Source organism: Protopterus annectens, chromosome 12.part0, assembly GCF_019279795.1.
Source record: "Protopterus annectens isolate FY-2018-M chromosome 12.part0, PAN1.0, whole genome shotgun sequence".
Classification (NCBI taxonomy): Eukaryota; Metazoa; Chordata; order Ceratodontiformes; family Protopteridae; genus Protopterus; species Protopterus annectens.
The window spans coordinates 624,436,144-624,458,982 of NC_056746.1; the positions used below are offsets into that span (position 1 = coordinate 624,436,144).

Below are 22,839 nucleotides of genomic sequence, written 5' to 3' on the forward strand. Positions count from 1 at the left end.
GTGGGGGAGGATCTTTTACTGGGGGCCTAAGTAAGAGGGTTCCTTTTAGAAAGGCTTTACAAAGTTTGTGTGACATAATGCTGGTCTCTGACAATCCAACGTGAAAATTCGCAATGGCTGCCAACTGAACTCTGATGGTGGCTGAAGAAGATCCCATTTGAAAAAGTTCTGCCAAAAAGTCTAACGCTGTATGGACAGGGGCTGTAAAAGGGTCAACTTGTTTCTCCCATGCCCAAACAGAGAAACGCTTCCATTTGCTAGCATAAGTCTTTCTGGTAGTAGACTTGTGCGAAGCAAGGATGATGTCACGAACTGAATGAGAGATTGAGGGAAGCCTGGCTAGGGTTGGAAGTGAGCAACCAAGCTGTGAGGTTGAGAGATTGGAGAGACTGATGCAGCCCGCCCGACTGATGTGTCAGAAGATCTGGCGCTGGGTCCAGATGCCAGGGTAGATCTAGTAGATGACGTTGCAGGAACGGAAACCAAATTTGTCGAGGCCAGTAGGGGGCAACAAGGATCATTCTGGATCTCAAAACAGTTGCTTTCTGGATTAGCTGTGTAATTAAGGGAAAGGGGGGAAAAGCATACAGAAGACTCCGGGGCCAATCGTGGACTAGAGCATCTCTGGGGGGAAGACCTGGGAGAGGGAAGAGGGTGAAGAAGTCTGGGCACTTGCTGTTTTGAGGGATTGCAAAAAGATCACAGCAAGGTTGACCCCACCTCCTGAAGATTTTTTTCGCTACTAGCTGGTTGAGAGACCACTCGTGGGGCATGAGAATGGCTCTACTCAGCCTGTCCGCTATGACGTTGGAGTTCCCAGGGATATGCGTTGCTACCAGAAACTGTTGAGAAGAGATCGCCCACTGCCACAGTCTGAGTGCTTCTCGACATAGGGGGTAGGACCTGGTTCCGCCCTGCTTGTTGATGTACCACACTACAGACATATTGTCTGTCTGAATTGCAATAGTCCCGGTGGGTAGAGAGTCTTCAAGGGCCTGCAATGCTAAAAGCACCGCTCTCATTTCCAAGGCATTTATGTGCAGGTGGCTTTCGAAAGGCTGCCATGTGCCCTGGACTGTCCTGCCCTGAAAATGCCCCCACCTGATCAGAGAGGCATCCATTGTCACAGTAGCCACAGGAGGAGGAAGGACAAAGGGTCTGCCCTGAAGAACCTGAGGGGAGACCATCCACCACGAAAGGTGCCTTTTGCATGACTGAGTGATTAGAATGCTGTGTGACATTGGAAGCTGTTGAAAGGACCACTTGGAAAACAGCATCCATTGCAGGATCTGCATGTGAAAGCGAGCTAGGGGGAGTAATGTGATTGCTGCTGCCATGAGACCTAGGGTTTTTAGTACGAATCTGGCCTGGACTCTGCTCTCTTGTAGTAGGATTTGAACATGACCTCGAATGTCTGAAATCCTTTCTACAGGCAGTTTTGCTGACAGTTCCACAGTGTTTAAAATGGCGCCTATGAAGGTAATAGACTGACAAGACGACAAGGCATACTTTTCGGAGTTTATAGAGATACCTAGCTCGTTGCAAATTTGGAGGGTATAATCTCTGGAATGAAGTAGCTGAAACTTGCTGGTGGCAGCAAGGAGCCTTTCTTCTAAGTATGGAAACACCTGGAATCCTTTTCGTCTTAGGTGAGCCGCAACCACTGCCATGCATTTGGTAAACACCCTGGGGGCTGTGGTGAGGCCAAAGGGCAGGGCTCTGAACTGGTAGTGACTGGCTCCTAGCCGGAAGTGGAGAAACCTCCAGGAGCGCCTGTTCATTTTGATATGATAGTACACATCCTGAAGGTCTATAGAGCACATCCAATTGTCCTGACCCAGGAAGGGTAGAATGGACTGAAGCGTGATCATCCGGAATTTCGTTCTTTGAACAGACTTGTTCAGCCTGCTGAGATCCAAAATAGGTCTCCAGTCCCGTCTTTTTTGGTACCAAAAAGAACTTGGAGTAGACTCCGGATCCTTGCTGGTCTGCTGTGACTGGCTGGATGGCTCTTTTCTAGCAGCTTTGAAATTTCTAGTGCTGCTTGATCCCTCAGACCGGGTGGAATGTCTGGAAGGAGCCCTTTTGGCAGTTGTGGGGTATGAATAAAGGGAATTTTGTAACCCTCGGATATGATCGACCGTACCCAATTGTCTTGCGTGAGGGAATGCCAGGCTTCTGGGTACAGCGATAGTCTTCTCCCGACTGCCTCGGAAGGTGTTCAGTCGGGCAGCTCCTCAGGAGTGTTGGAAGGGTTTGTCAGAGAAAGATTCTCTGCTACCCTGATTCTGCAGACCCCCCCCCTGCCCCTCAGGTGGCGTCTATTATTGTTTCCTCCTCTGCCTCTGGAGGGAAGCTCACCATGTGCATCAGGCAGTACTCCCTGAGGTTTGTGGAACCACATTTTCCCACCTTTCTGGCCCTTAGGGTATGGTCTAGAAGGGGTAGAAAAACAGACTCCTACGGCAGAGAGAGTCTTGCCTTCCTGCTCGCACCTGGTCAATGTATCCTTCACTTGAGGTCCAAACAAGGCAGAACCATCAAAGGGGGTGTTAGTGAAGGACGCCTTGAAGGGGTCAGCAAAATTGCAATGCCACATCCAGGCATGTCTCCTTAGAGCAACGCCCGTGCCTGCAGCCCTACTCGCTCCATCGGCTGCATAGGAAATGAGCCGCATGGAGGAGTTGACAATAGAGTTTAGGGTCCCCAGCTGGGAGTTGATCTTTTCCTGAGACCCCGCAGCTGATGGGTCCTGTACGGTATCACCCAGTTCCTTGAGAAGGTCTCTCTGGAGATGGGTGAAATGGCACAAATAATTCAGCGACTGCATAGCAAAGGTCGCTGAGGAAAACATCCGCTTGCCATACCTGTCCATAGTCCTAGATTCCTTATTAGGAGGATGGACAGGTACTGAAGGGTCAGCCAACTCCTTTTTAGTGGCCGCTGCCACCACCATGGCATAAACAGGGACTCCCTTAGTTAGAAACTGCTTGTCAGAAGGGGCTGTAATATATTTTGTAGGCCTCCGGGGAGTTGATTCCATAGTATCCAGAGCCGTCCATGCCTTTCGAGCCACCAAAAGGCGGAGACACCCAGGAGGTGGAAGGGTGAGAACAGAACACATCCAGGTACACCGACTCGTCCTCAGAAGGGTTGAGGGCAGACCAGTTTCCCCTCTGCTTAAAAATCTCCAGGATGTCAGAAAATGAGACATCCTCACAGGGGGACCTTGGGGACCCTTCTGAGTCATCCAAGTCAGTGTCCGAAGTGACTGACTCAGGGGAGTCTACATGCTTCCTCTTGCATTTTCTCTTTCGAGGGGGCTCCCCTGAAGGATCAGTGGAGGCCTCGGAAGAGGAGGATATGCCCAATGGGGCTACCTGTAGCGTCGGTTCTCCACGCTTGGGATCAAGAGAGCGGGTAGAGACTGAAGCAGGCACCATAGAGAGAGGACCTGACCATGGAGCAGGCACAGGGGCCAGCACACTCCTCATGACCTCAAAGGCATCCCTATCAGGCAGGGAAGGGGGTCCCCGCTCCGAAGAGACAAGAACTCCTCCCGGCACCGAGTGGGACGGCTCCGAGGCCGATGTCGGGGCCGAACTCACCTGCGCCGAAGCTCCGAGAGGGAGAATGGGGTCAGACAAGGGTCCGATGCCACTCGCCCCCTCGGAGCCGACGAGAGAGTCCCGGCGCCCGGATCCCTCCAAGGATGGAACCAAGGAAGAGAATGGAGCCAACGAGGGAGCCGAAAGGGGTGGTATCAGCTCCGATGTTCTGACGGTCCCGACCCCTACGATCTCCGGCTCCGAACTCACAGGAAGTCGGAGGAGGAATCGAAGAGGGAGTAGTGAAAGCCACTACCTGATGAGGAGGGCTATGCAACATTTGGGCCAGCGCCTGCGACTTAAGTAGTCTGCTAATCACCCTCTCGAGGTCATGGTCCGACAGCTTGGAAGACCGAGAGGAATGAGACCTGTGACTCCGCTCCGATAACAAGGGAGACTTCGGAACCGAATGGACTGATTCCAGGGAAGGAGACCTGGAACGCTTCTTGCTCGAAGACGGCTCCGACAGCAGAGTCGGAGCCGACTGAGGCCTCGAATCATCGGTTCCGGCCAGAACCGATGTAGTGGTAGTAGTAGTGCCGCTCAGCGACGGCTCCAAACATGGAGCTGACGGACTGGCGGGCTTAGAAGGTTTACCCGACAAAGGCTTAGCCAGGGAACCTTCAGGCTTTAACAAGCCTCTCAAAATAAGCTTGTTTCTGCTTTCCTGCAGGACTCTTGGGCTGAACGCATGGCAGACAGAACAAGAGTCCTGCAGGTGCAGAGGGCCCAAGCAATATACACAAGAAGTGTGACAGTCTGTCAGAGACATCTTCTGACAGCACGAGTCACACTTCTTGAAGCCCGAGACCTTAGTGTCTTTAGACATCCTTTAAAAGGGATGACTGGCAGACAAGGACAACTACGGGAGGTCTAGTCACAATCATCAAACACACACACACAAAAAATTTGTAACAGACCAGAATAATATAAGAAAACCTCACACTTATTAATACAATCTAACTAGGTACACACATACAACTGCAGACAATAAGTATGAAAAGGGATTGGCCAAGGGCCTAACTATTAGGTGAGAGGAAAAAAACTGTATCAAAACTACCTAAGAGGGAATCCTAAACAGGGATCTAAAGGGTAGTAACTATAAAACACTATCGCTAATATTTTAACCCAAAAAGCTGACAAAAACCAAGAAAAAATCTGAGTACAACCTGAGCCGGCAAAAAGACGCAACCTTGTAGCTGAAGCAGCAAACGAGATCTGGGTATATCACGCCTAGCATTATGGGACATAGGATAGCCTCGAGCCGGTAAAAATAGCTCTCGTGCTTTAGTAATAGGCCGAGTCGGAGCAGAGGTTCGGCTCCGAACCCATCCAGCAAGAATGAAGGCGAGATTGACAACTTAACATTGGCTGAGGATAAGAAGCTGGGGAAAGCCTGACAGAGAGACCACCTGTATAGCAAGGATAGGCTCCAACTTAGTTCAGAATGGTCAGTGGGACTTAAAGTTGATCTGGAGCACTAAATTATCTTAACATCACCTGTGAAACAGCATGGGAGAGGAATGGGATGTCAAAGACACAGGAAAGAAGAGTAGATACTCAGGCACTAAACAGATGGAGAAAAGGAAAACCAGCATAGCAAAGAAACAAGGGTAACTCAATGCATGGCTAGACAGTACTACTATGCAATATGAAAAGTGTAGACATGAAGAAAGGGAGCAGCATGTAGTGCTGCAGGAGTGAAAAAATGTGTACAGTGGTTACTACAGAAACTTGGAAGTATGACAACTGTATGTGTGCAGCATGAGGGTGACAAACTACAGTTGTGCCTAAACTTACCATAACCGCAGATGTTCAAGTAGATCACTGCTGCATTACTGAGCCTTGGAAATCCCTGCCTGCAGGAGTCTGTGGTTGGCCTGAATACCAGAAAATGTTACCCTTCCCTAGTCATTTGTTCTCCTTGACTGATGTCAGGTTGCTAGTGTCACCGGCCTGCATTACCTTCTAGCAAGGTCTTTCTTGCTCACGGACCAAAGGTTACATAACTCCATATGTTCGCTCAGTCCATTCTGCTATGGGAATGGTGAGGAACAGCAGGATAGGAGTATACAAGGTGCCCACACCAACCACAGGAAAATAACAGAAGAAATGCACGAATGAGTCTAAGAGGGAAAGGGTACCTCACCAGTGATCTAGTCAAACATCTACAATTGTTGTAAGCTCTGACACAATTGTACTATGTTCTTCATAGTCAATACTGCAGTTCTGAGTCTTGGAAAGACTCCCAATGCTATATTTGATTGGGTGGTTGGGTTGTTAGACAGTACTGGGAGATGCAGAGATAAGGCTCTGCAGGATGGCAGAGGCAAAACTAACTCTGGTTCTGAAGGTAGCTCCAAGGGTATAATGTAGGGTATAATGTGTTGTAAAGTTGTGCACAGAAGACCATGCAGCTGCTTCTAGAATAGACTGTGTTATGGCAACCTGGCTGTCGTGGCTGCTTTTGCCATGGTGGAATGTACTCTGATGGACCTAGGAACTTATTTTCCATGACGAGAGTGGCAGAAAGCAATGCAGTTAGAACTTTATTTATATATGACCTGCTTAATTACAGTTTTCCATTTTGCAAAGGAAGCTATGAACTGGTTTGTCCTGTTAGGAAACTTTGTTCGGTGAAAAAAGGACCTAAATTGCCTGTGTATGTCCATAGTATGGAGGATCTTTCTCCCATGTTCTGTGGGTTTGGAAAGAAAACTAGCAGGTGAATTCTTGGTTAAGAGAAAGCTCTGAAACAACATTGGTCATAAAAGAGAGGCTGGCCCTGAGGGTGACATTACCTTTATGAAATATCAGGAAAGGGTCCTTACATCAGTGTTTACAGTTCAGAAACATGTCTAGCTGACATCAAGGCTAGTAAAAGAACAGTTTTATAGTAGACCATCTTTATAGGAGCAGTAGCTGCTGACCCAAAGGGAGGCAGGGTGAGCTTCTCTAAGACAAAGTTTTAGTTGCAGGAAGGCAGGTAGACATGGAAGGCTTTTTGGCCTGAGGTGAAAGTACCTTGAGAAAAAGTTTTAAGTAAGGTTGGGAGTAGGCAGGTGGAGACAACAGCAGCCAAGCAGAAATGGCAGATTCATATACTTTGATAAATTAATAAGATAAACTTTCCTTATAGAGAGAAAAAAGGTAATCCAAAACTTGTGCCATGTTCACTGATTTTGGAATCCTACCCTTTGACTGGGACCAAAACAAAAATTTCCATTTAGCAAGGTATGATTTCCTGTTACTTCGGTTTCTAGCTTCTCTAAGAATAGATATGCAAACTGATGCCTGATGGGGATTTAGGAAAAATCATCCATCCTGTGAGGTTCAGTATTTGGAGATGTGGGCAACTGACAGACCCTTTGCTCTGTGACAGGGGATCCAAATACACAGGCAGAGGCTTGATTTTCCCCTTCTGAGAGCCAACAGTTGGGAAAACCAATGTTAGTGGGCCAGTAAAGTGAAATCATGATAATCTTTGGCCCATCTCCCCTGACTTTCTGACACACTCTGGAAATAAGTGGTAGTGGAGGGAAGTCATAAAGGAAGAATTCTATCCAGAACGAGATGGTGTCTGCCTACCATAGCCCTCTCTGAGGGGCTCTGGTGCAGATCTTTCTCAGTTGTCTGTTCCAGAATAACACAAACAGGTAACTTCTGACACACCCCGCAGGTACATTAGGTTGCAAAATACCTCTCTCTTCAGCATCCACTTGTATCATTGTAGGAGGGTCTGCTCAGGTCATCTGCCAGGATGTTCCATCATCCAGGAATGTTACAGGCTGTGGGAGTCAGCTGCAGCTTCCTAGCCAGGTCCTACAGCAGCAACCATTTGAAATGCCAAGACCCGCTAGATCAAGTTTCAAAACATAGAGAATGAATGTACGAAAAAATGGACTTACAAATACCAAATCCACGATAGCCATGTCCTAGAATATTCCCTTCTCTCTGAGGTATGGTAATTTCAGAGTTGGTATATATAAGTTCTGGGGGGGGGGGGGGGGGGGGCTTAGATCCCGGCAAAAAAGTTTAAAGAAGAAAAGCAATATTTGAGATTTTTTCATCTCCTGTATTTTTGATCTTTTTTTTATTACAGCTTGCCAGCATTTTCAGTGACATCATTTCAATAGGAAGCCTTCCAGAGCTCCATGGCTAGCCTGTACAGGAGATAGCAGTGAGTTCCTCCCTGCTTAAGTACCATATGACTGTGGTCTTGTCTGTCAGAATTTTAACCCATCTGTTTGGAATACTGCAAAAGTGATTTCAGTCAGGATGTGTAAATCTGTGGTCAGGATTTGGAAATCTGTTTTTTTTTTTTTTAATTTTATAAAATCTCCCTTTTAAAGCAGGGCAGAATGAGGGATAAATGTTTCTAAAGGTCGTTAGTGCTGGGTCCAGTAGATCTTTAGGAATCACTGCACTTTCTCATGTGCAGCAACCAGAGAAAGTTTCTGGTTGAAATGGACTTCCGGGCTGTTGATCAGTTGGAAGAAAGAAGTTAAGGTGCAGATCCTGTCCTTGGGCAGAAAGGCTTTCTGTTGAACCGAGTCCAACACTGCCCCCAAGAAACTAGCTCTTGTGGCAGTGCACAGGTGAGATTTTTAGCATGCTGATGGTTAGCCCTACCTTATGGAAACATTCTATTGCTTTCTGGTGCTCCTATAAGGATGCTGCTTGGAACAGACAGTCATTAAAATAACGGTACATGTGGACCCCTTTGGTCAAGCAAAAGGCAATGATAGGTGTCAGACATTTTGTAAAGATTCTGGGTGCACTAGATAAAACAAAGAGAACAGCAGAGAACTGAAAGTAACATCCTCCTGCTCTGAAGCACAAAAAAATCCTGTGTTCCTGTGCAACAGGAATGTGAAAGTAGACACCTTTTAAGTCCATGGTCACCATTCATACCCCTGGGATAAGTAGAGGCAACAGTTTGTGCAAAGTAAACATCTTGAACTTGGGGATCACTAGAAATTTGTTTAGTCTAGAACGATCTAAAACTGACCTCCAAGACCCCTCTCTCCTGGGAACAAGGAAGAGCAGACAGTGCAACCTTGTGCCTGCCTCCTTGGGTTGTACTGGCTGAATGGATCCCTGCCACCAAATGTTTTAAATCTGATTGGGCATGAGAGGCTGTTTATGTTTCATAACCAGGGGAATCACGAAGAATGGGTCAATCCTCCATAGCTGTAAGATATAGTCTTTCCTAATGTCTATGGTGATATGTTGCCAAGCTATGTAAATGAGGGAAACCTGTTGTTGTCACTTTTTCTAAAACTTGGGCCCCCCCCCCCCCGGTTGCTTAGGTCTGTCCTGATAAGAGGGAAAAAGGTCAAGATTTAGCAGCATAATTCCTCTTATATATACGTGATGAGTAAAGCTAAACAGACTTCAAAGGTCTTTAAGTTTGATTCGGTTTCTGGAACACTTTCTCTACAGGGGGTCCAAAGAGAAATTTCTTGTCCATGGGTACAGTGAGTAGTTCTGTTTTAACATGCTCTGTGAGGGACTGATTCCTCAACCTGGCATATTTCATGGTCACAGACACTGTAGATGCTGCCCTACATTATGCATCAAATGCATCACAGCAACATTTGAGTGGTAGCCTGGACACCTGGAGGCCACCTCTGGCCAGGCTCTTATCCTGAATCCCCTCTGCCTTATTTTTTATGTGTTCCTGTATAGACTGAAGGTATTTGATCTTGCAGAACAGGCAGCTGACAGATTTCATGGCTCAGGTAGCAGAAGGGTAGATTTTCTTGCCAAAGTGATCTAGCATTCTACTTTCACTGTCATTTGGCATGAGTTTTTTAGAAGCAGGCCCACTGTTTCTCTTACTGGACTCCAGAGACACCACAGTTGAGTCTACCATTTGGTTCTCATAAAGGTATCTATGGGTGGCCAACACCATGTAGAAGTGGTCTGGCTTTCATGGAGTAGAGGGTGGGGAATCCGGCTGTAAGGACATGTTATCAAACACCATCACCCAAGACAATATGAACTGTAGAGATAATCGAAGTTTTGGCAGGTTCAGAGGCCTTCTGCAATTGCTCTGAGCTTAGGAAAACTTTCTCGCCTGCTTGATGCAGTACACCTTCATTCTATGTACTTTTTTTTTTCCAAAAGAAAGATCCAGATCCTTAGGTTGTGAACCTGAGGACAAGGTGTCTTCAGAACCAGAGTCAAGGTACTGGGATGGGGAAAGGTGCCCTACATAAACCAACTCCTCTTTAGCAGAATCATAGGCATCAGAGTCCCTGTGTGGGGAGCTTTCTCTTTTGACAGAGGAAGTTCCTGCCTCAGGATCCTTTTCCAGGGAATTCTGTTTTGAGTTCAGAAAGTGCATGAATTCCTAAGCCAGTGTGACAAGGATCTGGGATGTGATATGTGTCGAAGAAGCAAATGGCACCAGTAGCATAGGCTGAAGCAACTCCAGATGCAGCTTCTGCTTAGGTTTAGGTCTGACATACGGCAGAAGCAAATGACACCAGTAGCAAATGCTGAAGCAACTCCAGATGCAGCTTCTGCTTAGGTTTAGGTCTGACATACAGAAAGAACTGAGTTCACAGACATACAAGCTGTGGCCTTGGACCAGGCCCAGAGAGAAACTTTCCTACTAGTAATCAGATGAAATTCTGCCCTCTTCCTCCAACTGAAAGCAGATGCATCAGAAGCTGGATCCTGCATAGTAGTCCTGAACTCGACCAATGCTTGCTAGGTTCTGGCTCGTGAGGATGTGAAAGGGGCTGACAACATGGCAGCCTCCACAGGCATCATGGCACAAGACTCTGGCCCAGCAGTAGCTGATGTTGAGGGCTGCAAATGGGCCTCATCTGGATCAACAATCCCAAGCTAGGGTGGGGTGTTGTGCACCCCTCAGTGTTGTCATTCTCCCTAACTTCCTCCTCCTTCAAATGCTTCTTCTTGCACTTCTCCTTGTGTTTCTTGGGCATGTCAACCTAGGGACTGGTGGACAGCATGGGGTTCCCTAGGCACAGACAAACCTTTAGGAAGGCACTGCCGAAGAGTCAGTCCAATGCCTGATAGTTATTCTGCTGAAAAAAACTACAAAACTGACAACTAGGGACATCAGGTTCTGGTCCTAAACAAAAAAAGCAATAGGAAGGAAAGTGAATTTGCTTTCCACAAAAGACACAATTAACCTTAACAGACATCAACTTCTGCCAGAAATACAGAAAATACTATATAAAGATTATCTAATGGGGTACTTAGCTTTATCCCACAAACTCTATTTTTTAGACATAACTGATAGTCAGACAGCACAACTGACAAAAGTTCTGCATAAGCCAATGAAAGGACTGAAGATGAAGGAAGATGAAGTGGAAGAGAGAGTATTGGATGCTGAAATCTGCTAGCTTATGGAAAGAAGAATCTGCTCCCCCACCAAACAAATATCGGCATTCAGGTACCAGCGATGGAAAACTGTTACTACTGCTGTCTCTGCTTCCATCACCCTTTCTACTCTGAGGTGTGAAAAAAATACCCTGCTCCAAACCTGACTGTTCCTCAGAATAACCCCTAATTAGAAAAAGGGTACTAAGACAAACTAAGAAATGTGAACAGACCCCACCTTTAACTGTGAGAGAACAAATCACAGCTCCAGCAGTCACAGAAGAGGAATTACTAAAGTCCAACAATCCTGGCTTCACACTGATTCCTGCTCCTGAGACAGATTTGCAGCAAACTCCATAAATTAACTGCGTTTATCTTTCCAAATTTCCCCTCTCTGAGCCATTTCTATTTTTTTTATCAGAAGCAAAAGAAGGTTAAAAAGAAATGGCTAAATATATGACACACTATAAAAACCTGTAAATTCTTAGCTATTCTAGATAGAATTTCTTATCAAAGGCAGTATCATATTTTGTTTCATACATTGTTATATTCATGAATTCCCTAATAAGGTTTGTCTTTAAAAAACAGCATGCAAGTCACAGATAAACAAAGACTGTTCAAGTTGTAAGCCTTCTACGAGGATAAAGCAAAGGGATGAATAGTAAAGACTTCTTTGCACAATGAAGGCAAAACTGAAGCAATACAGAACAGTTCTGATTCACTTTAAATATGCAAAGGCGTACTGGGTGAGGCATGTGGTGCAAATAGCGCTCGAACATCTTAGCAAAAAAAATCTGGACAAAGACAAAAATAATGGGGGACAAAGCCTCAAAAACAGGGACAAATTTTAAATATAGCTCTTATCAAATAAGATTGTTAGAATAAAAGGGTCTTGTCTTACTACAAATTTCTCTGAATAATATGAATGTTGAAACTCAAATGCCTGTCATTACTGGGGAATTCACTTCTCTCTGATTTGCCACAAAAAATCAGAAAACCACAAATTTTATGAGGAACAGACCAAATTTTATGAGGAACAGACCAAAATTATGAAGCAAAAACCTGGAGATTCTGCGAAAATCTGGACAGTTGAGATGTATGGTGGTGCACTCTCACATATTTAGACTGTCCTCTAATGGCCAAATTTCCAGACTGAATCCATGTACTCTTAGAAATGTTAAACCCATTTTGTCCTTACTATCACACACTAACTTCCTTCTGCTCTACATCTCAACTAAATAAATTCCACCTTGTAACAAAGTTTCAGTATCAGAAGATATCCGCTACTGGATAACTCACCATATTTAACAAGAAACCATTATACTAGGTGTCCTCAACATAGACTGTCAGCTGATCAACAATGACACTCCCTCAGATTCGATTAACTTACATGACTTCACACAACAAATCACCTCCACCACTAGAATAAAAAAAAAACAGTCTGACAAGCACTCAAGTTTAGAGTGGATCCTTACCTACAAACCAAACACAATTTAAACATCTGGATGTCTGCCAGACACAATAAGCAACCATATCTAACTCTGTAGTCAGAAATTACATTAGTCAATCCAAAAGAAACATAACTTATAACCAAATACATAATAAAAAAAATAACAAAGCAACTTTATTAATGCTCTGAGCCAATATTACTAATACATATTAAAATCCATGCCACTTGATGCTGCTATCTCATGCTTTAATGAAACCATTATAAATAATATTCACATTTCAGCCCCTATATGACCACAGAGAGTCAAAACAAATCCTGCACCATGGCTATCTAAAGAAACTAAAAACTCATGCTTCAAAGAGACAAAGCCTGGAAGGACTGGCATAAAAGGAGAACACAAAATGTGTTTCATACATTTAGGCATCTAAGAAATCCAAGGACAGCATTAAATTGGATACACAAATCTATTATATCACCTTCAAGTATAAACATGAAAAAAATCCCAACTTTTTTTGGTCATCACTAAGCAACATAATACATCCTGGCCAAACCACCACACCCTCTCCTACTTCTAAAAACCATAGACTCAATACAATCTCAGTTCAACTCCTACTTTATACAAAGTACTTTCTATGACTATTAATAACAACAATTCACCTCTCTCTCCCCCGCATCCTGTCTTAAACCAATCATATTAATTTTCCTTCCTCCTGGTCTCCACCTCTACTACAAGCAAACTTCTACTAAAACTAAAACCAACCTATATGGTTGCTAACCAAATTTCCACTTAATACCTAAACACAGAAGCTGATGATCTATCTGGCTTTCCCTGTATCCATACCTTTAAACTGATCCACAGTCAAGAGATATGTCCCATCCTTCTGGAAAACCCCTATATAATAACACTCTACAAAAGTGGAATGCCAACAGAGTTTTTCAACTACAGACCTATTACCATCCTATCCCCACTGTCAAAAATAACAGAAAAATGCATCCACTGAGAACCTATGTAGTACATCAACTCTAACAATCTTTTCTCCAAAACCCAAAATGGCTTTAGGGACAAGCCGATTCTTCCAACTGAACAAGACAGTTTGGGATTACCCGATTTGAAGGGTTATTTCGGAGTTTGCATCTGAGGTCCTGCCAACCTTAGCAAGTGGCTCCAAAGACACCCTTGAAGACTTGTTAGGGTGCTTCCTGTAGTCTGAGGCTCCTATATGGCTTTTAGAGGAGGTATGAGTCCCTGGAGAGGAAGTGGGCAAAAAGCCCTCCAAAATCAGCTTGTTTCTGCGGTCGGCTATAGCTCTAGGGTTAAAGCTTTCAGAAACAAAGCAGGCTGACCGGAGATACTCTGTACCCAAGCAGTAACCACATGAAGAATGTGCATCAGAATGCGGGAACTTACATCCGCATTTCAAGCACTGTTTAAATCCAGAGGGTCTGTCAGCCATCACAAAAAAGGGAAGGACGAGCAAAAAAAAAAAAGTCAAGAAAAAAAAAAAAAAAAACATGGAAAAAAAACTGGCTACCCAGAACATGGGAAAAATTGCAGAAAAAAGAGATCTGTAATGACAGGTAAGAAAAAAGCCACTCTCACTATAAAAGAAGTAAGGAATTTAAAACAGGAAAATTAAGAAAATAAAGAAAAAAGGGCATTTATCTAAAAGGAGACATCCAAGGAAACCACTGAACACTCCAGACTCAGGCAACCACATCTGATTCTGCTAGCAGCAAATGAGATCTGAGGATGTTGGTTGGAGTGCAGAGCATTGTGGGTAGTGGGAGGAGCTCATCTTGGATCCTAGTCTGAAGAAAAGTGGCCAAGTCAGATACAAGCACAGATCTGTAACCCATTCGTGAAGAGGAATGAAAGACAACATTACATTGCATAACTATAATAATCAATCAGAGAAGGTAAGAAAGGATTGGGAAGAGAGACTTGATAAGCAATTCACAAGAAACAATGGGGGAATATATGTATGTCTCCCAAATACGCGACAAAGTCTAGATGATTTAGAATCTTTGTTTGGAAGTGTGTACATAGGTATTTTTATACCTCAAGTAAACACCAAAGAATTTTTCCTCAGGTAAACAGCAAATGTTGGCGGAGTGATGGGGAAGAAAGGGGTGACTGGGAACATATTTTCTGTGAGTGTAATGAGTTGATAGACTTTAAATATTCCCTGCAGACTGCTCTGTCAGAGATACTGATTTAGCATATTGGTGTAAATAAGGAAATTATTTTTTTGAGCTATGATACAGAATCAGAATTGCCTAGACATAGTAAGTCCTTGCTGAGTCTAATTATGCTGGCTACCAAAAAAACAATTACTAGAAAATGAAAATCAAAGTCTAAACCAACTTTACTAAAGTAATAAATACAGTAATAGGGATAGAACAACTGGAATTGGGATCTTAAGAAAAGGATAGGAGCAAATTACATAGGAAAAAATGAAAACTGCGGGAACAATACATGCAGAGGAGGAACGAGGTTTAAAAGAAGCAGGATTTGAATGAGCTATATAATGTCTGACTGACAATGACTGGATAAATTATAAGTGATGTACAATGTTTGCAATGACAATTATGCCAATATGGATTGTGATGTATAATGTTTGCAACTAAAATTATGTCAATATGGTTTGCTTTCATTTATATAAATGTATGACTGCCTATGTCATATGTGAGAATTTAATACAGTTGTTTCTTGTTTAAAAATATATAAAACCGATGACAACCTGGTATCTTCACTATTCTTAGATTTATCAAAAGCATTTGACACCTTATCCCATCAATATCTTCTTAATTAACTTTCTTCCCTCAGCCTCACCCAATCCATCATGGTCCATTAACTGACTTACAGGCAACAAGTAGACAAATGAAAACAAAATCTCTCATCCTTCCTACCAGTCAGTGTTAGTAACCAAACAGGATCAATACTAGGCCCCTTCTTATTCAACATTTTTATAAACAATCAACATAGTCTCACCCACCTCCTTAGCATAGATCAATATGATAGAAAATAGTACAAAGTGAACCACAGGTGTGGCAGCATAATAAACCAAAAATTGCAAACGACCAGAACACTCAATACTTGAATGCATGATACTTAAATTCACCAGTTAAAACCAAGTTTTTTTTTTACTGGTGTATTATTCTGCATTTGAGTAATGCATGTCCTGGTCTTTTGCATTTTATTACAGATACATATGCTGATGATTCAACCCTTACATTTGCAGCACCATCCCTACCAGTACCTCAGGACACTACCACCAAAACTTCTTTCATTGCAATCAAAAAAAAATTTATACTCTATTCACTTCTAAACAATGTCAAAAAGAAACACAATATAACCGCATCCAACAATTCAAGGAGTGGAACTCTAACCCAAATAAAAGTTATGTGTGTCCTAATTGCCAATAACCTCAAATGTGACCAATACACACTGTAAGGCATTAACAAAACACAGCAGAAACACAGCTCTTTCTATACAGCCAAACACTAGCATTTACTTAAATTCTTCCATCCCTATATATATCTAACCTATTCTTACAAACCAAAATACTACACTTAAAGCTAAACTCTCTGCCTATTACAATAAAGTAGCCAAATTTAATGCCAACCTTATGTACAGGACTCATCATGGCATTGCCCTGAAACAACTAAACTGTCTTGAGCTACCTTTATCATACTCACAACTCGCAACTATCCACACATTTATACACAAAAAAAATAAATAAATAAAAACAAAATGGCTAGCACTAAAAGATACCCTGTGGCACTACCATCCAGGTAGAGATCTTCACTCAACCAAACTCTTAGTAACCTCAATAAAGTGTAATAACTCAGCATGCAACTCACTATACTCCCACGATGTATCTAACATGTGGAACACCATCCCAACATACCTAAAACAGTCCATTAAACTTTCCACTCTTCAGCCCTTACTAAAACACCACATAAACTCCACACATGGTTGGGCACGTGTCACCTGGGTAACTCAATCTTCCGTGTTCACCGTATACTTTTATAATTTCTGTCTCCTATACAACAGGCCTTTATACCACTCCTCTTCAATTACCTATGATCTTTATTCCCACTTTACATTTCAGTTTCTTTCTGACTTTCTCTCTTTATCCATACTTCTCATATACATTTCACCACTTTCTTATAACCATATTCTATGTTAGTATGTATCCTAGTATACTCATACCCACCATCCTTGATTTAACTGTTATATACAATGCCTCTTACCTTTCTAGTCTACTATCTATGTACTGGCTAATGTTTCACACTCCTTAGCTCAATTTTATTTATTCATAACATCTATATCATAACTCTCTTAACCCATGTCTTATAAGTCTAAATTCTGCTTGAAAATTACGTTGCAAATGAGCTGTTTGCATACTAAATATATTACACTTTGAATTTAATATCATGTAAAATGTTAAAAAGGAAGACATACATTTGTACAGTGTCAATACAGAACAATTACCTGTCTGTATCTAGATGTCTTAAGAACTATCTTACGTAATATTCCTTTGTAAATAATTTGCTTTGTCATGAGTATCTTACATTTATCTCATAGGTTGGCACTAAGCTATCGGCCCTAGGGCCTATACAACCCTAGCCATAAAAATTCCCTGGCTATTTCTTCCCACAATATTTACTTCCCTAGACCCCTGTCTAGCAGGGCGACTGACATGATCACCAGGGTGAATTTCCTATCTCCCATCCAATCGTCAAGGTTCCTTTTGAAGAGGGCCAAAGAGGCGCTCTGCTTGACATGTATGGGCAGTCTATTCCAGAGTCTGGGGAGTCTTGGGGTCAGGAACCTATTCTTCCAGCATGTTTTGTTCATTGTGATGGCTAGGTTTAGATCCCTGGAGCATGTGGCACTGAGGGATTGGGATTTCTTTAAGTGTAGCATGTCCAACAGCTCATATGTTAAGCAGAGATCGCCTCTGAGTAGACGATATGTGAGAGAGTATAGCTGGGGTTTTTTTAGATGGTCAGCATAGGGCATCTGCTTTAGGTCTGTGATTCTTTTAGTGAGTTATTTCTGTGGCCTTTTCAGTTGTTGCAGATGTCTTGAGAGGTACATACCAAAAGGGGCGTTGTATTCTATAATAGGTCTAATGAGGGATGAGTACAGTGGGACAATGACCTCCTTTTATCTGGATGAAAAGCCCTTAGTGATGAGGTGTGTCACATAGAAGGATTTCCTGACTGTTGTGGTGATGTGGTTATCGAAGGCGAGACTACTGCCCACCTGTGTCCCTGAGTCTCTTATCACACTTTCGGTGTTTAGTGTACTGCCACCTATGTGGTAATTCATGGGTACATGTTTTTTCCCAAAGGGGATAACTATACATTTCTGGGCACTGAGCTTGAGCCCATGGCTCTGGCACCAAGCATCTGTTTCTGTAAGGCCCTTTTGCAGAATATCCACATCATTTGGGGATTCAATAATGGCTCCCAGTTTGCAGTCATCTGCTAACTTTGTTAGCCAAAGTCCCTTAGTGTTGGCCTGTACTTCAGAGAAGTAGATTCAAACAAGAGCGGTCCCAGGACTAACCCTGAGGTACTCCACTTGTCACTTGTCTGGAGCTGGATTTGGAGTCGGATACTTTTACAGTCTGGGTTCTGTCAGTAAGCCAGTTGGCAATGCATTGAGTGATGTAGGGATTAATGCCCAGCTTAGTAAGTTTATCTATGATTCCAGAGTGGGGGGGTGGTGTTGAAGGCCTTGGCGAGGTCCAGATAGGCTGTGTGGACCGCCTTACCCTCGTCCACAGCTCTGGAGACTGACTCGAAGAAGTCAATCAGGTTCAGGAGACAAGATCGGCCCTTCACAAACCCAAACTGGGTGGGGTCCAGTGTTTGAAGGTTGCCAATGTCTTTGTTTATAAGTTCCATGATAATATGTTCCATGGCCTTGCAAATCAGGCCTGTCAGACTGATGGGGCGTTAGTTCCCAGGATCCAAGATGGATCGCCCCTTGTGGAGTGGGATAACTGTAGCTGTGCACCATTTAGTGGGCACGAAGCCTGAGGTGAGGCTATAATTAAACATGACACTTATGTGAGGTGCCAGTTCATTTTGTAGTTCATGTAGTACACAGCCCGGGATGCCGTCTGGTCCCATGGATGTTGTATTATTAGCTTTGGAGAGTCCGTTTTTTACCTGTGTGGCAGTTATTACCAGAATTGGGCAATCTTTCGGTATTGAGATGGGCCCTTTAGGAGGTGAGAGGTGGGTGAAGTTGGCACTGAATCGATCTGCCAGGATATTGGCAATATCCTTGGGATCAGTATATTTAATGCCATTCTGTTGTAGCTCAGAGCAGATCTGAGAATTGCCATTTAGATTCTTGACATAGCTCCTGGAGCTTTTCTCCCTAAGCCTTCAATGAAAATGGGCCTTGTCCTGTCAGACTTTCCTGGTCAAAAAAGAAACAGACATACAGATAGATAGATAAGTAAATAACTGCTAAAAAGACCAGTCTGAAAGACTGACAGCTATATACAGCTTTATTTCATCTCCTGACAAGACAAGAAACTTTTGTGATCACAGACTATGATCACAAGAGTGATATCACCCAAATGCAAACACTGCTCATAATGAAACAAATCACTAAAAAAGGCATTTTTGCAAGAAAAGAATCTCAAAGATCCACCCCCAATTAGCAAGCTGCACCTCTAACAGCCCTGGTAATGTTAATACCAGCTCTAAGGCCACTGCAGCTATGGGAAAAGGAGGAATCCTTTGGACACTCCAACCTCAATCCTCTGAGACACAAACAGTAAATGCACACGTGACCTCTCAAAATTATCAGTTTCTCAAACACAAGGCCGGCACCTCTTTATTCTAAATCATCCTAAAGGAGGACAGTACATTTCAGCTACAGAATGTTATCTTTGTAGCTGAATGTTTAGTATTAGTAGCCTAGGGAACATGTGCTGCAAGTGCGTTTCTCAAAGAAAGCCAGATAAGAGTGACAATCAATATGAGTAACAAAAGCCAAATGGTGCAGCATGTTTCTGCAAAACAGAAAGAAAGGAAAAGCAGATGTAAGTCATGTAATTATGAGTTTTCCCAAAATAATGCATATGCTTTGCTGTTGTCATCAGTGTGCTGCAGAATGCAGCTTGTCTAAATCAAGTTGTCAGAACAGTCTTCTAAGTCTATCCCAAATAATACTTTGATGCAGCAATCCATGCAACTCTACTTAGATGATGCAAAGGTTTGTCACAAAGATGTAAACAAACTGTCACTTTAACTCAAGCTACAGCTTCCTGTTGCCCTTCTTTTGGGGTTGCAAGTCTCTTATTCTCTGAAAACACATCCAGATGGAAGCAGAGAATCAGGCATGTGCTACTAGGGAAAACTGAGTAGGTTACATCAATGTAAAGACATAAGAGCAGATTCCAGTACTATGACAATGCATTAAACTCCAAAACCCAAAAAGGTTATCTGAACGAACACAGGAATCTTGACAATTTATGTGCCTATAGTTAGTTCCTCTCCTTAGTTCTGTTTTAAAATGCAGTACACACAGTATACCTATTTCTATACATACCTGCTTTGCAACACAAATGCATCCAAAGATGTAAAAATCTCACATATGCATCGATTTACCTATTAGCATTTGATTTCTCTGATTGCCCTTCTATGCGTGCATTGCTTTCTTTTAGCAGAGCCCCAGGAGAAAAGCTTTAAGTATAATACATGTACAAAAGTTTAAAAAAAGATAAGAAAAAATGAAAATGACTTTAAGCAATTTAGCAGAATGAATGGAACTAAAACATATAGCAAAACATAAACTGAGTTTTATAAAGACAACAATACATAATAATAGATAAAAGATTTTAATTGTGGATTACAAAACAAGTACAATGGTTCAAAATAAACAAAGTGGAAGGAAAGAAAATAGAAAAATCATTTGAGAGCATGCTTTTAAAATGTGAAGTTTGAAGAAACAAGCTTAAGTAACCTGTTGGTAAAAGTAACAGTTATACAGTAGTGTGTAGAAGGATCAAGGTGAAAAGACAAGTTTGAGGCGCAAACACCCAGGATGCAGAGATGCCAGCACAGAAAATGTTTCAATCGTGCACTGGATGTGGTAGTGACTGAAATAGATGAGATAAGCTGACGGAGAGGAAGGCTGGGTAATGTTGAGTAAGATGATGTCGATTGTGCACTGGATGTGGTAGTGACTGAAATAGATGAGATAAGCTGACGGAGAGGAAGGCTGGGTAATGTTGAGTAAGACGATGTCGATTGTGCACTGGATGTGGTAGTGACTGAAATAGATGAGATAAGCTGACTGAGAGGAAGGCTGGGTAATGCTGAGTAAGATGATGTAGGATTAATGTTGTGAAGAGTGGATGTAAGGTGCAAATGTATAGTGTACATATGGAAGGGAAATACAGAATGGATGTGATATGAATGGAGATGTGAGAAGGGAGAGGAAAATCAAAGCAGTAAGCTAGGAGATACTGAAGGAGAACAGCAGGGTGTAATAAAAATAAGGGACTTATGCAGTTTGGAAATCCTACTAACAACGTTTAAATACTCATTATTCTACTCCACTCATTTTTTTTACTGTTGGCTACAACCTTACATTGCAAGTATCTCACTTCTGAGCGATGTCCCTCATTGACCATTCTATACTGCTTCATACAGATTCTTCACTTAGCAGTACTCAAAAGAGTTTATGCAAAAATATAATGGCATTGTTTCTATTATGTACCTGTCATTTGCTATCAATGTATTAATTCCAAAATGTCTGTTAGCTTATGTTTTGTCTGTAATGACTACTCCTGTATTCTCACTGCACGTTTGTTAAACTCTGATTTGTCTGTACTGGAACTTTTCTCCCTGGGCCTCCGCTGGAAAAGAACCTCTGTATAGTCAGACTTTCCCAGTAAACAAAGTAAAATACAATAAATAAATACATTTTAGCATCAAGGTCAAACTATGCAAGCTGACACAGTGGAATTGTTTACATACCACAGTTTTTGTGTCTGCAAACCCATGTTTCTGGGCAAGATTCCACAAATTTGTTGCTAGCTGATTCAGCTTATTGTTTCTCAAGTCTCCGGTTATCAGAAGAGTGTTGAACAGGGACAAGGCCAATGCACTCTGGCGTTTCAGAGTCTGTAAGAAAAACAAGAAACATACATAAAATAATTTGGCATGTAATATGGTTTATAAGACAATCCACAAAAACAATTTGATACTAATCAGTAGTGCAGTTTATGCTAAAATTTAATTTTATAATTATATACACAATGTTAAAACACAAAATGTAATCATACTTGCAGAAAAAAAGACATATTTGCTACCTCTGAACAGCACATCATGATGCCATGCCCCTGACTTGGAGACAACATTAAGCATCTGACCCTCTCTTCTGTGCAATGAGTGGAAATAAACTGAAAGACCCACACACACACACCTATACATACACATGCAAAGAATATAAAATTATACAGTTGAGTTACTTACATGAAAATCCATGCAATGATGTTTTGGTTAAGCAGGGGTGGGGGGAGTAACAAGCAGCCACTGTAGAGGACCTTCTCAGGGACCAACTGAGATCAGTACAAATCTGTATCACATGTAATACTGGAGACCAACAGAAGTTAAATATTGCATAGAATCATAGACAGAAAAAAAAATAAACAGTAGGAGGTCAAATGACTCCAGAAGCACCAAAAGATCAAAAGTAGCCATTTTCCTTGAGTTACAGATGAAGAATACTGCTTGGTGAAGATGTGAACCAATAACCAAGTTTGCCATGGCAGAAACATCCACAAAAGTAACACTTCCAAAGCAAGCACTGGAAGATGCCAGACCCCTGATGAAGCAGTATTTGATAGTAGTATTTTCTAATGGGCACTTTGCTATGCAATACGAAAACACAATTCATTTATCAATTCACTGGGAACGGTTTTGATTAGCTAATGCAAGCCTCTCCTATATGCCTTCCATGTTTCCTGAACTTGTGTACCAACTTCAGGTAGCTGGCGCTGCATGTCCAGGGTATGATGGGCTCTATCTCCCCTGGATTCTACCAGTGGAAAGAAAACAAGTAGATGAATGGACTAGTTTAATGTTAGTCCTGAATCCTTGCCAGCAGGCCCTTATTACCACAAATATACCCGTATTATATTTTTTCGCCTCCTCTATCACTATCAGAGCTCCTCTAGCAATTAGTACAAGTCCACCCAATTTCAATTGTCCCTGATACCATGCTGAATGTCCCTCATGAAATCCTTTCTTTACCAAATTCACATGCTCATTTCTTTACAAGTGTGGTTCCTATAGCACTGCTGTTTGCACTTTGCACTTCTTAACATAATTTAATACTTGTTCCTTTTTTGTCTATACTTGTGAAGCCACTAACATTTC

The 22,839-nt window shown here is 42.4% G+C and overlaps 1 protein-coding gene across 1 annotated transcript in view; it reads right to left on the bottom strand.

The window, feature by feature from the left end:
• VPS35L (VPS35 endosomal protein sorting factor like) overlaps positions 1 to 22,839 on the bottom strand; it is a gene marked incomplete in the record, with an annotated part of 3,288,436 nt that overhangs the window by 10,091 nt on the left and 3,255,506 nt on the right. The window contains 1 exon segment of the mRNA XM_044089753.1: positions 21,436 to 21,582. Coding sequence (XP_043945688.1) covers positions 21,436 to 21,582 — 147 coding nt within the window.